A 19,412-nucleotide genomic window follows, 5' to 3' on the forward strand; every position below is an offset into this window, starting at 1 on the left:
GTTTCACTTTTTAAATGGAATTACTGAAATCAATCTACTTTTTCATGATATTCTAATTTTATGACCAGCACCTGTAGGCTTTTCAAAGGAAGTAGAGGTGTTCCACCTTCCCTCTGCAGGCTGTGACAAAGCGAGATTTTGGTGTATGCAGCCTTTCTCTGCAAAACAATAAAGCAACGGTGCCTAAAGCACTGCAACACTGGTGACTCACCTGCCTAAACTTGGCCCTGGCCTCCTTCTCCTTCATCCTGCCATGAGCCACAAGGTAGTCAAATACTTCTCCTGCAAAAGAAGTAAACACCAAATAATGATTGGATGTTATATGATCTTAGCATTGAAGCATTTATCTTTGGTTTTCTCCTAACATTATATATTTTTAATGATTCTTTTTTCATTTTCCTTATAGACGTATACATTGTGGCCCAGTTAATGAAGATACATTAAGGCATGACTCACCTCCACTGGCATACTCCATCACCAGATAAAGTGTCTTGTCTGTTTCAATTACCTCAAACAGTTTTACTGCAGAAAAAAGGAAAGAGTCAAAAATTCAAAATAAAGTTGAAAGAAGTTTGGAATTGGGCTATCAAGCTATGTATTTAGAGTTTCTGCAAGCCTCATTTGGTTAACTCTATCACCTCAAGACCTTTTTATCTGTCTAACAATTACACCAAATACCTGTGTTAAATACAAAAAAAAAAAACAATGAAATCAGATAGCATTAAAACTATGATTCTTACTGATAAACATCAATTATATCGACAAAAATTCATTTCAGAATTTCTAGAATAAGAGAATAAATATCTGGGTGTTGTAGTTTTGTCAGAGCACCCAGCAAAGACTGAAATACCATACGTGCTTTCCCTAAAGACATTTTCGGAAGGTATATTTGTTCAAATTTAAGATGCGACAGTATATAGACCTTTCCGAATATGGATGTTTTCTATATCTCAAATAGAAATTAGATCATTAACATTAATAAAGACTCTAAGACCCAGAAAGAGCCAATTCAGGAAAAAGAAAATCTGGAAAAGAAAAATAGAAATTTGTTAGATCTAATCTTTTTTTAGTGAGTTACAGAGTTTAGTTTTGTCCTGCAGTCTTGCTTTAACTGGTTAATCCAGATTCATCAGGCTGCAGGATGTTTACTCACCTATATTAGGATGATTCAGTAGTTTCATTATTCTAACTTCCCTGAAAAGCTGCAAAGACAGAGAAGAGCACTTAGATCAAAACCGAACCACATCAAGTGAGTTTATGAGTAATTTATAAGTTTATAAGTAAACCTGAGCGTCACCTAAATCTCTAGTGGGAGATATGCAAAAAAAAAAATGCAGCTTCAAGCCGACTTCAAAAATATGAATGTGTCTTAAACTAAGTTACACCAGCTGGGGACATGAGAATCACTGATCTACTGTGATGTTAAAATCAATATGACTGATTCCATGATGAACTTAATCCTGCCCAACACTGATGAGGGGCACAATTACAGATGCACTGACAGGCTGCAGGGGGAGGAGGCCATCACTGCAGCCACTTATGCTGCCAGCATCTGCAGAGCAAAAGCACAGACAGGTTGCTCCCTGATAGATAGAGAACTTTACAAACTATCAGGATCAAGAGAACTGTTCCATTCAGTCTTAATCAAATTAAAAAGGTAGCTTTCTTTGTTTTTCCTCATGGTAGTCTGTACTCTTAGAGGAGTAAAAAAATATAATAGAAAAACTGTTTTATGTTCCGCTGCCACATGGAGGTGCTGTTGAACCTTTTACGTTCTGCTGATTCCCCACTCAATGTTTGCTCAGGCTGTGTTCAGACTCCAGTACTGACTTGACAAGGATTTGCACCTACAGAACAATTCCGCCACCTGAGACACAGCATCCATTTTGCTCTTTACTTACTTAAAAAAAAAAAAAAAAAAGATTGTGGCTGAGTGTCTTTGTAAAATAGGCTGTCATAATTGCATTCACCCTTTCATTTCGAAGCTACTGATCTATAACTTGCAAGCGGTTGACTAAATCCTTTTATACCAGTGACTGCAAGCAACTTTCTTATTGGTAATGAAGGCATTATATAAGTTCCAGGATAGTGTGTGTTTCTAGGTCATCAAACACAGTTATTATAGCATTGTTAGCAGGTCCAGATCTGCAGGACTTCCAGCTATAGTCTTATATAAGAAGAAAAATAATAATAAAATACCCAGTTACAATATATCTTTCTTTGTCCCTGGTTGCTTAGAGACACCTTTCACCTAATGGATCTAAAATATTGAACAAGAAGCCGCAGAACAGATTAAAGGCACTTATATTGTTCTTAAAGTCTGACAAACAGGCATTGACTTTATTGTCCAAAGTCTAGTGATTGAGATAAGACAAAACTGCAACAGAGAGGCAAACAAGGAAGGACCTATGATGTTCTTTTTCTTTTCTTAAGTTTTTGTAGGACTGCGTCTCATAATAGACATGTTGATTATATATGATTAAACTAAAGGGCCATTTAGTTTTTGTACTGACTGATATGCAGCATTTGTAAAACTGGCAAATCTACCTGAGCTTAATTTTGCCAGGAAACTAATTTGCATAAGGCCACAAGACGAGACCCGACCCGAGTGTTCTCATCCATAAGCTATAAGTGGGAACAACAAGAGACACTTTCTTCAGAAGTTATATCGGTTTTATTTCAATTCCTGCAGGAATTTTGAGGCAACTCAGCATGCAATGGTCGTGAACCTCACCATTTCTCACCAACAAGCCTATAAACAGGGAGTTTGAATGGAAAAAATATATTTAAAATAAAATAACTGTTTTTCAGACAAATTATGATGGAGTCATAATTTGCAAATTCTGTTCACTGATTCAATTATATAATAAGCACTGATTCATGTTAGTCAGTGAGGGATTGAAATCTGACAGAAATCAGATGAGTGAAACAGTTTTTCACAGTCTAAAAAAGTAAAGAATTGCAGCTTTTTTAAACCTCAAATAAAAAAAGAATCATAAAAGGTTCAGAGATTAAAGGTACATCGACCATACAGCGCTTTGATCAAGCATAATAGATCTCTTCTTTTTATCTGAGGCCTTCCTGCTGTTTTTGAGTTTGTTTAAATTAATACATGCAAGCAGGACCCTGAGCATAAAATAAATCATGAATTTCCCAGGTTCCTTTATAAAAACATTTTCTTTAATCCACAATCAAAAGCATACTATTTATGAACCAAATAATATTCACCCATTTTTAAGGCTGTTGTACTAAGGTTAAAAACAGTATTATATTTGTTTCTATAATTAGATTAGCTGATCACTGGTTAATCAATCCGTTAAAATTTGGAGATCTGTGTATCAGTATTAGGAATATATTGTTTGGACATTCTAGTAATCCTTATGTTTTATTGTGGTTTTTAGGTCACTTTTTTTTTTTTTTTACATTTAATTAAAGCTACAGTGTGTAATTTTCAGCGACATCTAACGTCCAGACTGCAGACACAGCAACATGAACATCTCCCCCCCACCGCTTCTCCCCCCCAACAGTACGGCGAGTGTTACGGGACAAAATGTCTTTCACGACGTCCGCATCGCCTACCTTCTCAAGTGATGAGGTTTGTTTACTTAGATAATTTTACAGATAGTATTTCATTAGTCTGTGTGTTCAGTACCGTCTCAGTTCATCTCTCTCAACTTGCCGTAGTTACTTTCGAGCGTAATGGGCGATCTCGCAATCGCTAGTTTGTTGGCTCTGCGCTGCCGTAGTGCAAAGATGTCTGCCTCCATGGCTGCGAGACCCGCTCCTATGTAATTATAAATAACGAATTCTAAGGCAACGCAAATATTAAGGTTAAGAGGCTGAGCTCGTAGATGATGATAAATAACATAGTTATGTATAATATATTACATTTCTGACTGTATATCCCTGTAATTATTACACACTGTAGCTTTAATAAAATGGAATCAAAGTTGGATAAAATGAGTTTGTATGCTTTTCATATCAACCAGAATGATCTGGACATGAACCGGTCTGATTCTATTGACCAATTTACAGATTTAGGTTAATTCTGATTTATTATATTTTATTGTTAAAGAACAATAAAATAACACAAAAAAAGAGTTTAATTTTTTTAAGAACAATAAGGCAGGAGATATAACAGCGTTTTTGAAATATATCTTTTTCTAGTCTTTCTGCTGTGGCCTGTCAGTTATTTAGACTAGAAGGATGCTGTGTGTGTAAGAACAATCACTGTAAAACTGTTTGACTAATCTAAAGGGGAAAAAAATCACATTAGACACATTTTTAACTGTGTTTATTGTTTTATATCAACTCATAGTTCCATAAGGCTGCTATCAATCCCAATTTTCAATCTGACCAGTTAAATTATGGAGATTAAAAAGCTCAAATTATAACTCTTATACTTAGATACAACACATTAAGCCTTCCTGTTATCATATGAAAGTCTTGCTCTCTCTCTCTCTCACAGCCCCGTCTCCATCTGCTGTAGGAAATTAAATATTCTTTTAAATCTCTTCTTACAGCTTTTTGTGTCTCCTCTAACGTAAAATCTTCTCTTTGCAAATCTTTACACAAACAAGTGCTGTTAGTATGACACGTTGGTGTTGCATGATGTTATATTCACTGATCACAACATGATCCGATTGTGCAATTTCTGACCACCTGGTACAATCATCAGAGCTGATCGAGCTGAAGACCAGTAATTTCCTGTCACTAGATGATGTCTTTGCGTAAGCAGGTCAGACCTAAAAGAAATGGGCCATTTGATCATTAAAGTTCTGGTTTTAAACTTGGGCTGGCGTAAAATGTCGTAAAATCCTAACATAATATTTTGTGGTATATCATGATAATGATGAAAGTAAGGATTTCTTTACAGTCTTAGGTAAGTGTATGACTCTGACAGCCTACTACAGCAACCATAACCCAACAATACCAAATACTGTTCTGTAAAGTTAAAACATTTAAATATATTCTTTGAATTTGTTATTTCACTGATGGGAAAAATGGAAAGGGAAAAAATTTAATAAAAATAAAGAATAGGAAAATTAACACTTTTTAAAAAAGTTTTAAGACATGATTAATTCAAATGTATCATTTAGAGATAATCCAAAATTCGTATCCTGACAAGAAGTACATCAAGATAGCGACAAATGACAGGAGAAATGCCAAACTATATATAGCTGTTATTAGTCAAACAAATGGAGACAAGACATTTGTGTAAAACTGAGATGTTCTCTAAAGTACATTTAAGGGGTTCAATCTTGCTATACATTATTAAGACCTGTATTCATTTTGTATTTGTCTCCAAAAAACCATCAAAGCCTGTTTATAAAGTTTAGACAGTTGGGATTTTCAGAAGTATCAGCTTCTTTGGTCGCTCTAAATAACACATATCTGTGTGGAAAACCCTGCTGCATATACATCTGGGGCTGGGCTGTGAGGTTCCCCCTTGATAACAAAGTCAGTCAGAATGGAAAGATAGAGACACATAGAGCCAGAAGATGCTGCATGACGAGACAAAAATATAAGCCACTGTAAGGTTAACATCTCAAGCATCACTTAGGAGAGGAATCACTTTATTACTCTGGATGACAAACTTAAGAGTCAGAATTTCAACTCAACATTTCCTCTCCAGTTTCTCCCCCCTCTGTCTCTCTCTGTGTTGTTTGCGTCACTGCCCTAAAGCTCCTCACATGGGAAGCACGCGTGCAGCCACTTGGAAACAAAAATTGGAACAAATCTGAACGAGGCTGTGGAAAACAACATGCACAGATCCCGTCAATAAACACTCAATACGGATGAAAACCGACGAGAGATAATGAGTTCAAAATCTTTGATCTGGTCTGCTATTAATATCAATATTATCCACAGACACAGTGGGAAGTTATAGTGTGGAATAAAGGGGATCTGAAGGTGTGCTGAGTATGCGGCGAGTGAATAACTGCAGAAGAGATGTATTGCCCTAAAATAAGAAGGTATTTAAATAACAACTTAAAAAAACAAGACAAAGTATGCATCTCCCAAGAGGACAACCTGTATTCAATGCGCCTGAATCTGCAGTCTGTGCTAGTGACCTACTTCCAGCCACACAGAGGCACAAAGGCACCCAAACTAGCCTTAATTACAGCAGAGTTCACATGCAGCGGGAGCAGAACAGAGGATATCTGACAGGGCACACTTACAGGAACAGCCTGGACTATTTCGGTCACAGCAGCAGCACAGCTGCTCGTTCAACGTGGAGATTATTGATAGAACAAAAAGCCTCTGGATCCTATGAGTCTGTGTTTCAATGTGTACCAACAGCACTTTAATACACTTCATAGAAGTAAATAATCCCTGTTTGCTGTATAACAAAACAATGCACCGAGACAAAAATCCAAGCAGATATAGGAATAAATGATCAACAGATCAAATACAGAAAAAAATATATATTTATGAAACATATCAAAATTAAGATAGTTTCTACCCATAAAGCACTTCAACATGATACATACAAGGAGATTGGCTTGTATTTTGTTGTTTTATCTTTACTCTGAAGTCATCAGCAGACATAACTTACATTAATTTAACTAATAATGTTAATTTTTGGCATGCAAAATAACTTGGATGCTGCAAGTGAAGTACCTGGACAGGCCATGGTGTATACATAAATGTAATGTCAGTACACCCTGGAGGAGGGAAGGAAAAAAAGAAAAGTTCAAACAGGACCATGAATGTTTCCTATAAAAACATTTAGAGATAAACTACCAGAGCTTTAAGCGATAAGGATCCAGTAAAACATGCACTTCAACAAGACCAGAACGAAGTCCCAATATCGCTAAAAGCAGGTAGAGCAGCTCTAACAGGTGATGTATTGACACCAATGGTGGCCACACATCTGCTAATCTACAAACATTTAAAAGAGGAATAAACTTTTTTAAGCAGATTATTCTTTTCTCTCATTTTGGAAGTTAGTTAAGGACTATTTTAGGGCTGAAACAGTTAATTGTATAATCAATTATTGAAATAATCAACTAATTTAGTAATCGAATAATCGTTAACTGGAATATAAAGACTGTAAAATACGTCTTTAGATGACAGAGCAACACACTTAAAGCAATAATTATATCGAAATTAAATAACTAAAAATATATATATATACAGTATACAAAAATATTGCAATTAATGTTAAAACTAAATTTGTTCGTCAATATGCTCTGTCCAGAACTCCTCAAATGTAAACGTTTTAGTTTCACCAGATTTAAATTTGTAAAAAATCTTCTTTAAGGAACCTTTGGCTATCCGATTATTAATCGATTAACAGAAAAAATAATTGACAGATTCATCAATTTGCAAAATACAGTGAACCCTCGCTATAACACGGTTCACTTTTCACGGTCTCGCTGCTTCATGGATTTGCATCATGAATTGTGTTCTGCATTCTGATGGGCTAGACAGTCTCTTCGCGCCTTCTCCCAAATATGTGTCAATAACGGCATGTCGGTTTATAAGGATCTTTTGGGCCAGAAGAAAAAAGAGCGACAACAACTACCGATAACTATGTTCTTCTCTCCAAAAAACACACTACAGAGCAGAGTCAGGATGCAGCGGCCGTCAGAACAGCAGTGAAATACTGTACTGTACTGTACACTTGAGTCTCTATTTGTCCTACTGTACTTTGTATTTTATTTTCATAATCATTTTTCATTTTCTCCCGTTTCAATCCGTCACGGCGGGGTGGTGCTGATCCCCACAATATTAACCCTTCAGTTCGTATTGATTAAAATTATTATTTATTTATTTATAACTATATTATTTTACAGTACAGTACAGTAGTTATTTGTAAAGAAAAAAAAAACACAACAACAGCAAACATTTATACAGTATTTTTATTTGTTAAACAAATGCTTGGGTCTGTAAAAAGTTTTTGTTCCTTGATTTCAATGTTTTATTGAGTATTTCATTGTATAATAACTGTAAAAAAAAAATACAGGTGCTGGTCATAAAATTAGAATATCATGAAAAAGTAGATTGATTTCAGTAATTCCATTTAAAAAGTGAAACTTGTATATTATATTCATACATTACATACAAACTCATATATTTCAGATGTTTATTTTGTTTAATTTTGATGATTACAAATGACAACAAATGAAAATCTCAAATTCATCATATCAGAAAATTAGAATATTACTGAAGACCAATAAAAACAAAGGATTTATAGAAATGTTGGCCAACTGAAAAGTATGAACATGAAAAGTATGAGCATGTACAGCACTCAGTATTTAGTTGGGCCTCCTTTGGCCTGTATTACTGCAGCAATGCGGCGTGGCATGGAGTCGATCAGTCTGTGGCACTGCTCAGGTGTTATGATAGCCCAGGTTGCTCTAATAGTGGCTTTTAGCTCTTCTGAATTGTTGGGTCTGGTGTATTGCATCTTCTTCTTCACAATACCCCATAGATTTTCTATGGGGTTAAGGTCAGGAGAGTTTGCTGGCCAATTAAGAACAGGGATACCATGGTCCTTCAACCAGGTACTGGTAGCTTTGGCACTGTGTGCAGGTGCCAAGTCCTGTTGGAAAATGAAATCTGCATCTCCAAAAAGTTGGTCAGCTGCAGGAAGCATGAAGTGCTCTAAAACTTCCTGGTATGTGGCTGCGTTGACCCTGGACCTCAGAAAACACAATGGACGAACACCAGCAGATGACATGGCACCCCAAACCATCACTGACTGTGGAAACTTTACACTGGACTTCAAGCAACGTGGATGAAGTGCCTCTCTTCTTTTCCTCCAGACTCTGGGACCTTGATTTCCAAAGGAAATGCAAAATTTACTTTCATCAGAGAACATGACTTTGGACCACTCACCAGCAGTCCAGTCCTGTTTCTCTTTAGCCCAGGCAAGGCGCTTCTGAGGCTGTCTGTGGTTCAAGAGTGGCTTGACACAAGGAATGCGACAGCAGAAACCCATGTCTTTCATACGTCTGCGTGTGGTGGTTCTTGAAGCACTCACTCCAGCTGCAGTCCACTCTTTGTGAATCTCCCCCACATTTTTGAAGGGGTTTTGTTTCACAATCCTCTCCAGGGTGCGGTTATCTCTCTTGCTTGTACACTTTTTTCGACCACATCTTTTCCTTCCCTTCGCCTCTCTATTAATGTGCTTGGACACTGAGCTCTGTGAACAGCCAGCCTCTTTAGCGATGACCTTTTGTGTCTTGCCCTCCTTGTGCAAGGTGTCGATGGTCGTCTTTTGGACAACTGTCAAGTCAGCAGTCTTCCCCATGATTGTGTAGCCTATAGAACTAGACTGAAAGACCATTTAAAGGCTTTTGCAGGTGGTTTGAGTTAATTAGCTGATTAGAGTGTGGCACCAGGGGCCATCAATTTTGAACCTTTTCACAATATTCTAATTTTCTGATATGATGAATTTGAGATTTTCATTTGTTGTCATTTGTAATCATCAAAATTAAACAAAATAAACATCTGAAATATATGAGTTTGTATGTAATGTATGAATATAATATACAAGTTTCACTTTTTAAATGGAATTACTGAAATCAATCTACTTTTTCATGATATTCTAATTTTATGACCAGCACCTGTAAAGGTTTCTACTTCACGGATTTCGCCTATCGCGGGTTCTTCTTGGAACGTAACCCCCGCGATAAACGAGGGTTCACTGTTAGTTGCAGCCCTGGACCAATTAGCTCTGCTGAATAAAGCTCTGCTAAAATTCAGTCGGCTAACAGAAGTCCCATTGTTGTAGATATATTTCTTTCATGATTATTGTACAACTACAGCATATGATATCCTGATATAAAACTTATTCTTTTGTTTAGTTAAAAGGTTTTAGACACATTAGCTATATAAAAGATGTGTCCAAGGTGATGTGTTTAGTTTGTATGTAACATTGCAGCCTTTTGAATTCTTGTCATAGCAAAAGATGAAGAACCCAAAGAATCACATCCTTTAAAAGAGAAAAAATATTTTGTTGATATCCACAGGTCAGAAATCAAAGGAAATAAAAACCATTTTGCCCAGTACATCCCTCGTCTGACATCGGGGTAAATGTTATAACCTGTCCTCCACCAAAAAGCAAAAATTACCTTTAGTATGTTTTCATCCATCTGGCACAGAAAAGCCTATCTTATAGAATAACTTTTTGGACTTACTACAGTCACATTTGAAATATTATCAGACCTGTTTTCTCTTACAAATATCAGGAGCTGTAACATTAGGTTTGTATTATGGTTCAGTCAACAGTCCTGTCTGCCTGATCACAATCCACTCATCTGGTCAAGACCAAAGCTCCTCTATCCTCATTGGCTAATGCAGAGTGGCAGGAGGAGTACAGACGTAAACAACAGCAGTGATGAGAAGCTGACCTATCCACAGGAAAAAAATAAAACACAGCGTCCTAATTTCAGTTACTGTGAAGCAGACCTGCACTATTTAAGCTGATGGTTGGACTCTATTTAGTTTTATTTACAGATCAGACAAGTGCACGGTTTGTGGTGGGATGTGTGCAGCGTTTGTTTGAGTGAGAAGGGGATTAACTGTTAGGCCTATTTAAGGGGCGAAACGCCTTAAAACCATGACAACGTCAACATTCTGGTTCACAGATGACATGTGATGCATTTCCTGCAGTGGCTGTAGGGAGGAGCTTAGAATGGCTCAGCTGATCTCATTTCCTGTCCTGACCACTATAAAGGTTCAATGAGCTATAAAAGATTGGAACAGAGGTTCATTTATAACTCATGACTACCTTTATAATGCTGATATTAAAGCAGAATAATAGGGATGAAATAAGGGGACCAAGCTGCAGAAAATGAAATGTTAATAAAGATGCTAACACTATCTGTGGTGTGAAACAAAGGGAATTAGTTTTTGGCTAAGAGCCATGATGCTTATCCATCTAAATGAGCAAATAAATGCTAGCACTTAGGGGCAGGAATGTGAGCATCTGTGTGAAATGTTGCTAAAAACCATGGCTTGCGCTTACGGAGGATCTGCCAGTCCAATGTGTCATGCAGCTTTATCTGTGTGTATAAATGAACTCATATAGGATCTGCTTTCTGTGCCTGCAGTGCCAGATGGTGAGTCCAGAGCCTGCCTCCTTTGGGAAAGCAAAAATGAAAGATCGGTGGCATTTTGACAGACTAACATGAAAGGGCAACTACTGTTGGTGAGTGAAGAAGTCATCCAAACAAATCAGACACGGTGGACCCACAAAAACCATGATAAAAAAAAATTATTCATAACAGCACTTTTTTTAAGATCTACATACATAACCAACAGGAATTCAGATCAAAAGATTTAAGATCGATTTGCTAAAGTTAAGAATCACTGCATAAGTTTGATACTTTTAGGGGATAATGCACATAATGTGACCTATGGTTGTAGCCTGATATAAGACAAGTTTAAAAACTAAATAAAGATTCAGCAGCAACCCCTAATGCTTTCATATGTAAATAACTATTATTAAATTGCCATGTTTCTGCTCTTATGCTACGTTTACACTGATTTTAGCAGCAGAAGCAGCCGCATTACATACAAATGGTTGATGAGCATCAAGGTGCATCAAAAGGTCCTGCAGTGCACCTCGAGCAGCAGGAGCAGCATATTTTGAAGCATCTGAGCAGCTGAAGCGGTGCCTCGTGAGCATTTTAGCATCTTTGTGTGAAGGTCTGCATAAAAGTTAAGGAGAACTTTTTTTTATGTACTATGATCACTTCGCTATGATCACTGCAATGAAACTGTTTATTAATGCCCAAACTGACTTAAAATGTTGAAAGCTGTTGTCAAAATATGTTCGCTTTTATTTTTCTGGTGCTTGCAGTTTGTTCCATATACCTGAAAAACGCTAATGCTACGTTCACACCAAAAGCAGCAGAGGCAGCAGGAGCAGCTAGTTTACATGCAAAGTCAATGCTTGACGCGCGTCAAGGCGCAGCAAAACGTCCTGCAGCGCGTTTTGAGCAGCAGGCGCATCCATGACATCTGTAAACACAAAGCACGCTGGCTTGTGACGTTATTGCATCCTCTACGACGCATGCCGGACACTTAAGCTGTATGAATGCAGTTTACAAAGGAGATCACATACAAGTCGCATATATTTGGAAATGTGAACAGCAATGCAAAAAAATAGGATTTGACAAAAAAAAATCGGAATTGGGCATCAAGGCCTGCAGAGTGAATGTAGCCGAAGACACAGGTTGCATTTGAAAAGATTAGATTTGTATCAGATCCAGGAGCACATAGCCAAGGGGCCTGGGTCAGAATGGAAAAAAGCCAATCTGTGTTGTTCAGACTGACATGAAAAGATCAGATCCAGGTCGCGTGTGGGCAAAAACAAATCGGATATGGGTCACTGCAGGCTGCGGTCTGAACGTAGCCTAAGATGGGATAAAAACAAAAAGAACATTATTTTCTAGAGAGAAATGAGGAGTAACAGGATCAAAAGCAAACTATCATAAAGTTCACTTACTTTTTCTTTTGATTTGTGAGCAAAATTATTCTCATTACCTCATGACCTTTGAACTTACTGAGAAAACAAAGTTGGAAATTTAAAAATGAAGCCTGAGAACGTTATGCGTTATGTGCCCTCACACACACACACACATACACACACCTACACAAGTCACCTCTGCCACAAATATAAATAATCAACAACTACTCACGCTTAGAAGACTAGAAATAAACATATGAATACTAGTTATTATAGTTCTAACAGCAGTATCAGCCGCTCATAGCTTAAAAAAAACATACAGTATGATCAATAATTGGAAACAACATTGTGACTGGTCTGATCGCTTTTACTTGCATTTATTCAGCCTTTCCTTCTGGCAAAAAAAAAAGCCTTAAAATAAAAATTCTTAATATCCTTAATATAAAAAGTACAAATTCTCTCAGACTTTAACAGTCGAAAAACAAAGACAGAAGGAGATGGTCATATGAGCCACCATAACAGAGAAAACAAGCAACTCTTAGGAGCATGTTATACTGGCACCATATGCCAGAACGGACACCTCTCTGTGTCAGCGACACAGCCAAGACTGATACACTGCCAAGAAAATAATCAGAGGCTGAAGTGCTTTGATTTGACTCAGACACACCTGAAGTCAAATACAATAAAGATACTGGCTAAGATAGAAGATTGATATAGCACCAAATTACAATTCATGATTTAGGTTCATTAGAAGATCAGATTTAATGAGAAAACTATTCTAAAATAAAACAACTCATGGCAAACCATAACTTTAAAACTTGGAAAGCTAAGAGATTTTCACAGATTTGACTCTGCTTTATGGTAGCTGGGAGTGGGAATCTTTAGAAATGTATTGAACTTAAAATTAAGAAAGCTAAGATACAATTATAAATCCAAGTATACACTTTTTGCTTGTGATTTACCACTTCCGGGTTCTACCATCACTGGTCTGATGAGTTTCTAACTTATGGTGTTAGTTCAACACATCTACCTTCTGCTTTTCTTTAAAACTAGGTTGTAAATGGACATTAAGATAATCAATTTATTTAGTTTGCTATCAAGCCAGAATTATCAAGCTAGGTTTTCTCGCCCACACCTTGTAGCAGCCCATAGAAAAAATAAATGCTCTGCTTTTATTATTGCCATTTTGGTATGACTCATGTAGACCACTGTGTCAATGATGTCGAGCAGAAACGACAAATGCGCTCTCTTAAATTTGATATTCTTTTGTCACTGCTGTACTGTTGTAAAGGTCACAGTGTAAGCACACCGAGTCCAAAAAGCCTTAGGAATGCAACCTGAAATGAATTATGTCTGGACTTCGTAATCAGAGGACCACCTCAAAGACATTAAAAACAACTGACAAATACAAAAAAAAAGCGTAGTTTATCAATTAAGAAGATGTTTAACTTGTGAAAAAAACAAGTAAAATCCAGCAGAAGGGGGGCCAGTAATTGGCCAATTTCCTGCATACTTTTTTTTTCTTTTTCACACGCATCAATTGAATGCATCAATGTCAGAAGGGCAACTTAGCAAAAATGGGTTGAAGGTATAGGCTCTCTTTCCTGTAGCCACTTTAAGGCTTTTACAAGGATAGCACAGGACAGGGCGGGTCAGCAAGACAATCGATTCAGTCCAGGAGATGGCTGCTGCATTAAAAGACAGGCCTCTGCATTGCAGATGGCACATCTGTATTATTACAGGAACCTATAGCCCAGAGTGAAGGACGTAATAATGGATAAAAATTATACAGAAGCAAGGTAAAAAAAAAAAACTACTATACAAGTTTTACAAAAGAGAAACAAGCAAACAATGGACATCTGCACATCCTCCTCATATGTGCTCATGCAATGACATCATTCCCAGCTCATCTTCCATAAAAAGCTTGAAGAGTCTGCATATTGACCCTCTTGAGTCCACTGCAGTGACATATGAAAGGCACACTGAATAATTGATCACAGCCACCCTGATAGGTCTGCAGGCTCGCATGATACATATGACCTACTGCAGGTACCACCGGAAGGCAGCCAGCAACACCAGCAGCAGATAATAAAATCATTCCTGACCTCGACCAGGTTTTATTACATCACAGTCACCCTATGAGTAGCATCTCAATGAGTTGCCTTCAAATGTTTTTCCAACCCAAAGATTAGAAAGCAAAAAATGAAGGATAAGAAAAAAGGGCTCCTGCAATGAAATTTCTCCCAGTCAGATTAGACCACACTGATTGGCTAAAGCGCAGCAGTTGGATACTACAGGGTACATTGCAATCACAGAGGTTTATAACTGGTAAAGAAAAATGCTAAGGACATTTGAAAGAAATAAATCGTTTTTGTTGCAGGGAGACATTTGGTTGTGTCTTTCCAGGCTTAGAGAAAAAGAAAATATAAATAAAAAACATATGGCGTATTTTCTGGACTATAAGCCGCTACTTTTTCCCCACACTTTTAATCATGCAGCTTATAAGAAAGTGCAGCTTTTCTTTTGATTCTTCCGAACCACCAGAGGTAGAAGTCAAAGTTAGAAATGAAAGAATAAAGGGCTATTTCTATTTAGCACAAGAACATGAAAGCAGCAGGCACAAAGGAGAATAAACACCCCGAATTCACACATTTTGACATTTATTTGCAGCAATAAAGCTGCCGAACCAATGGATAGACTGGGCTCAACTCCAATAGAGCTGAAATAAAGAGCTGACGAAGCCCCAGTTTTCAGTAGAAGCTTATACTGCTTGTCACTACCCGATCCATCCCGGAAGCAGGGTCCGTATCATTGGCTGATTTGCACATGCGTAACCACATGTACATCCAAGTCGCCCTATATTTTATTTTGTAAAAAAGAATTAAATTACATTTTTTCCCTCCCCAGAAATAGTAAGCATACTAAACTATACCGTGTTAAAGGTTAATAATGCATTTCCTGAGGAAATAAATGCCTTAAAATCCTTTCTGTTATATCACTCATCTGTGCCTGATCTGCACCAAAAATGGAATCCTACGCTACTTCTGGGAGCTAACTTTTCCGGCTTAAATTTAAACATAAACCTAGTCTTTTTGATTTTACATTTCCCTTTTGCTGTTAACATTGTGGTATATAGTGTGTGACCTAAAGAAAGTAACAACTAAAATGTAGATAAACCTGGTTTAATCATATTTGACTACTCTAAGCATTTCCGATTTGCAGACTGAAGAAGTCCATATTAAGCTCTAAAGAATTCCTTCAGTCAGGTACCAAAGTATCTGGTAGGATTTAAGGTAGCTTGGCCAAGTCAGGAACATTCTAGAGGAAGCTCTGGAATGCGATAGCAGTTGGTCGTCCAAAGAATATATGACTGCAATGGAGGGTAGTCTGCAAGAATGTGAGCCATGAGATGACATGAACTTAAAACCATTGAAATTCTGGTATTTTTATTTTATAATTCCTACATTTATCCAGAGAGGTTATAAAAGCACTTTTCGCACCAATTTTTGTTCTTGTAGAACTGTGTTCTAAATAAAAATTGTATTTTGTCCAGAATGTTAGAATTCTTTACAGTCTATATGAAGAGTGGTTAAAAAAAGGAGCATTTAGCTACAGTACAGCTAGCTGTTGTGCTGGTGCACCTCACGGAAAAAGTTAGGAAATCCAATGCAATCAGAGAAAAACACTAGTCTACATTCATGATAGAATAGAAATAAAATATATCCTTTATTGTTTTATTAATCTGGGAAATTTAGTCATCCGAGCAGGAAATTGATTAATGAATGGATAAATAAAAAAAATTAAATAAGAGTGAGGGACTGTACAGTTAGGGGAAAAAAAAAATAATAATAATAATACTTTTTTTTACAAAAAGCTTTCTCTGGTGTAAGAAATTCTGTAACTGAGTATTGTCATTTATAAAAATGTACAAATGTACACATATCTGTTAATGAAAATAAACCAATTACATCGAATAGAACAACAGAAACCAGCATCGATAGAAACACTTCATGAGTTTGCTGAAGACAGTGATGTTAATGAAACAGTAGCTGCAGGGCAGTAGGATCTGTGATAATGGTCCTTAGTGCATCTAGGGTGCAACAATCGGTGACATATGACATTCTCCAGCTCTGCAACAGGGTTCAAGCATGAGATGGGAGACACTTTGCAGCAGTGGTTTTATTTATTTTATTAATTTATTTGTCTGTCTCTAAGCATCTACATTTCTAGGATACACATTCTAATAAATGGGTGGTGGATAAACAAGTATGGATGGTATGGGTCATACGTTTATGGAAGTACTATTTTATGGATCAGGAGCTGAAAAATCTGGGAACCACTGTTCCAGGTCACTGATGGTTTTTCTGATGAGCATATCCAACTAGGTTGAACGATGAAGAGTAATAGTTGATTCTCGGGATAGGAGCCCTAATAAGTTAGAAATGGGATTTTAGGGAATATGTTTCTCATTAAATTTCATATATATAGTCCAATAAGCAGAGATACACACAGCTATTAACTTGCTGAGCTAAAAGTAGTTGCCCCAAGAAGTGTTCAGAACCACATGCTGCTATACTTCTGAAGATCCTGGAGATTATGAAAGAATTAAAATTCCTTATTTGTGCACAAAAATGTGGCCAATGAAGTTGATTCTGATAAGAAAATATATAATATATTACAATAAGTCTTAACTGGAGCACAGTTTGATTGGTTTCAACTCCTACTATTAATTCCGATCACTAAAATAAATTTAAATTGACAAGTTAGAATAAATAAAAATAAGAAACCTGATAGCGCTCCTAATGTAAAATTTTGTTGAGCAAAACTATGAGGCAATTGGTAAAATAAGTGTTTTCTTTAATGTTTAAGAAATGTTCAGTAAGGCTTCTGCACCATTTGACAGGTATGTTGGTTCACAGATTAGGGTACTTTTTTTTTAGAATTATTTTTATCCAAAAATTTAAAATCAATATTTTATTTGATAAAAAAATTTTACTTTTTTTATGTATTACTTTTATAGGTTTTGTGTTACTAGTATTTGAATTACTAGTGTGAATTTATCATTTTCCTTAATGGGAGGGTATGTAGCCAGAAAGGTTATAAAACTGATCACACAAAAGACAGAAAAAATGCATTTATTCTCATTAGGTGACAGACTGAATACTTTTTTTTCTGTATTTAAAAATAATAATTTTTACCAATCAGTAACATATCTATGGAAGATGGAAAATACGGTCTTTAATTTAACCTTAAAAAATATTTAGAAAAAAGGTAAATTTTAATGCTTGCTAACACAAAACAGTGAAAACTTGATTGATAAAGCTGCTGACATCTGTTCTTGAAAAGGACTTGTCTCGTACTGTATCTATAATGGCTAATTAAAGCAGATTTTTAGTTATCTTTTACCATTTTTTTATTTTACTAGGGTTACAAGTAAAAAAAGTATATGCTCAAATCTGTTCAGCCCTTAATTAACAGTAAGGCTTTGATTTGCCTGTTATCATAAAGCACAGAAAGACAAGGAGCATAAGGAGTGATCATGGCTGAAGTCACAAACATGAGATAAATTCCTCAGATCCTTCCACACTAGATTATTTTTAGATGTGCAATAGGTGAAAGTACATGGATACAGCAGCAGAGATCATTGTTGTTCAACATAATAAAACCTAAACAACATGTGTTTAGATTTATCAGCTGAAAGATCACAAATGTGACTCGGCAGTCTTTCCAAGCTCTTTGTTCTAATTGGTCCTGACCGCTAGACAAGTGACAACCAGGCCAGCAGGTGTATTTTTAGCTGCTCTTTTCCACTAACCAACAGAGCAGGGAGTGACACAGCAGCAAGGCTGGGGTTTACACATGCCTTGTGGTCTCTCCTGACTACATCTGATTACATTATGTATAACAGCACATCCTGAGTTCAAAGAGCAGAGAAACAGAGCAGCAGGAGTCTAGGAAGGACTAATGGAAAAGACTCTGAGCTCTGTCACCAAGACATTAGTGTTTCTAAGGGACGATTAAATACCAACTTACCTTCTGTAGACTGGTCGGATTCAGCTGGGTTTTGTCTATAATCTTCACCGCTACCTAAAGAGAGAAACAGCAGAAGGGAAAAAAGTTACTAATATGATTAAAACAAAAGGTTTAATTTGTGCAAAAGAAAATTTTGATCCATTATGGTATGAAATGGCTCTTTATTTTGTGTTAGCAAACAGCTGGTATGCAGGACATGCAGTTCAAGTCGGTGCTGTTGCACCTGACGGTCCAAGGATTGACTGCTGGCAGCAGGCTGATCCATCCACCTCAATAATCACCCCAAAGTGCAGAGCTAAACAGACACGCTCTCCTCACTTTCTCCGAGCTCAGCAGCTTTTACAAAACCACGAGCTGAGCGATACTGCGGAGTCACCAGTGAGCCCGTACAATATGCTGATAACAGATTGACGGAGCACTTTCAACAATCTGATGTGATTACACCAAAATGCTTAGGAAAAACATACAAGCTAATGTTCCTGAACAACAACAAAAAACTTGAGGAGTTTGTTGCACAAAGAGCAAAGGGTATCAACATTGTTAAGCATGGGAGCTGTTTTATGGTCTAATGACAGATAATTAAGCCAAAATCCACATATCCACATCTTAGGAATAAGGATGCATTTGACATCTGAAACTCAACATAATGAAGCTGTAGAAAAAGGACAAGGTTTTAAACTAATATTTCTGTCTTTTTATATCTAAAAGGGAACTTTTCAAACATATTTTCAAACAATGTTAAAATACAACAGATGTGATTGGTCTTCATGGACCAGAATCCTTCATCAATTCTCTTCTATCCATGCTGCAGTAATCTGGGTTCAATCAGAAGAAAGACCTGCTAAGTGTACTATAAAGTTCTCCAGGAGGCCGCTAATGACCCATTTATTTAAATCATCTCATCTCAATGCTCCATTAAAATCAGAGAATATCAATATAATGCCATACTAAA

General features: G+C 36.8%; 1 protein-coding gene across 6 annotated transcripts in view; it reads right to left on the bottom strand.

The window, feature by feature from the left end:
• mark1 (MAP/microtubule affinity-regulating kinase 1) overlaps positions 1 to 19,412 on the bottom strand; it is a 53,668-nt gene that overhangs the window by 17,827 nt on the left and 16,429 nt on the right. For all 6 annotated transcript variants that reach the window (XM_038292913.1, XM_038292918.1, XM_038292915.1 and 3 more), the window contains exons 3-6: positions 18,461 to 18,514; positions 1,154 to 1,202; positions 457 to 522; positions 212 to 282 (exon numbers count right to left, since the gene is read on the bottom strand). In XM_038292913.1, coding sequence (XP_038148841.1) covers positions 212 to 282; positions 457 to 522; positions 1,154 to 1,202; positions 18,461 to 18,514 — 240 coding nt within the window. The remainder of the gene's footprint in view (positions 1 to 211; positions 283 to 456; positions 523 to 1,153; positions 1,203 to 18,460; positions 18,515 to 19,412) is intronic.

This window comes from Cyprinodon tularosa, unplaced genomic scaffold (genome assembly GCF_016077235.1).
Source record: "Cyprinodon tularosa strain WSP-4 unplaced genomic scaffold, ASM1607723v1 ctg32, whole genome shotgun sequence".
NCBI classification, from domain to species: domain Eukaryota; kingdom Metazoa; phylum Chordata; class Actinopteri; order Cyprinodontiformes; family Cyprinodontidae; genus Cyprinodon; species Cyprinodon tularosa.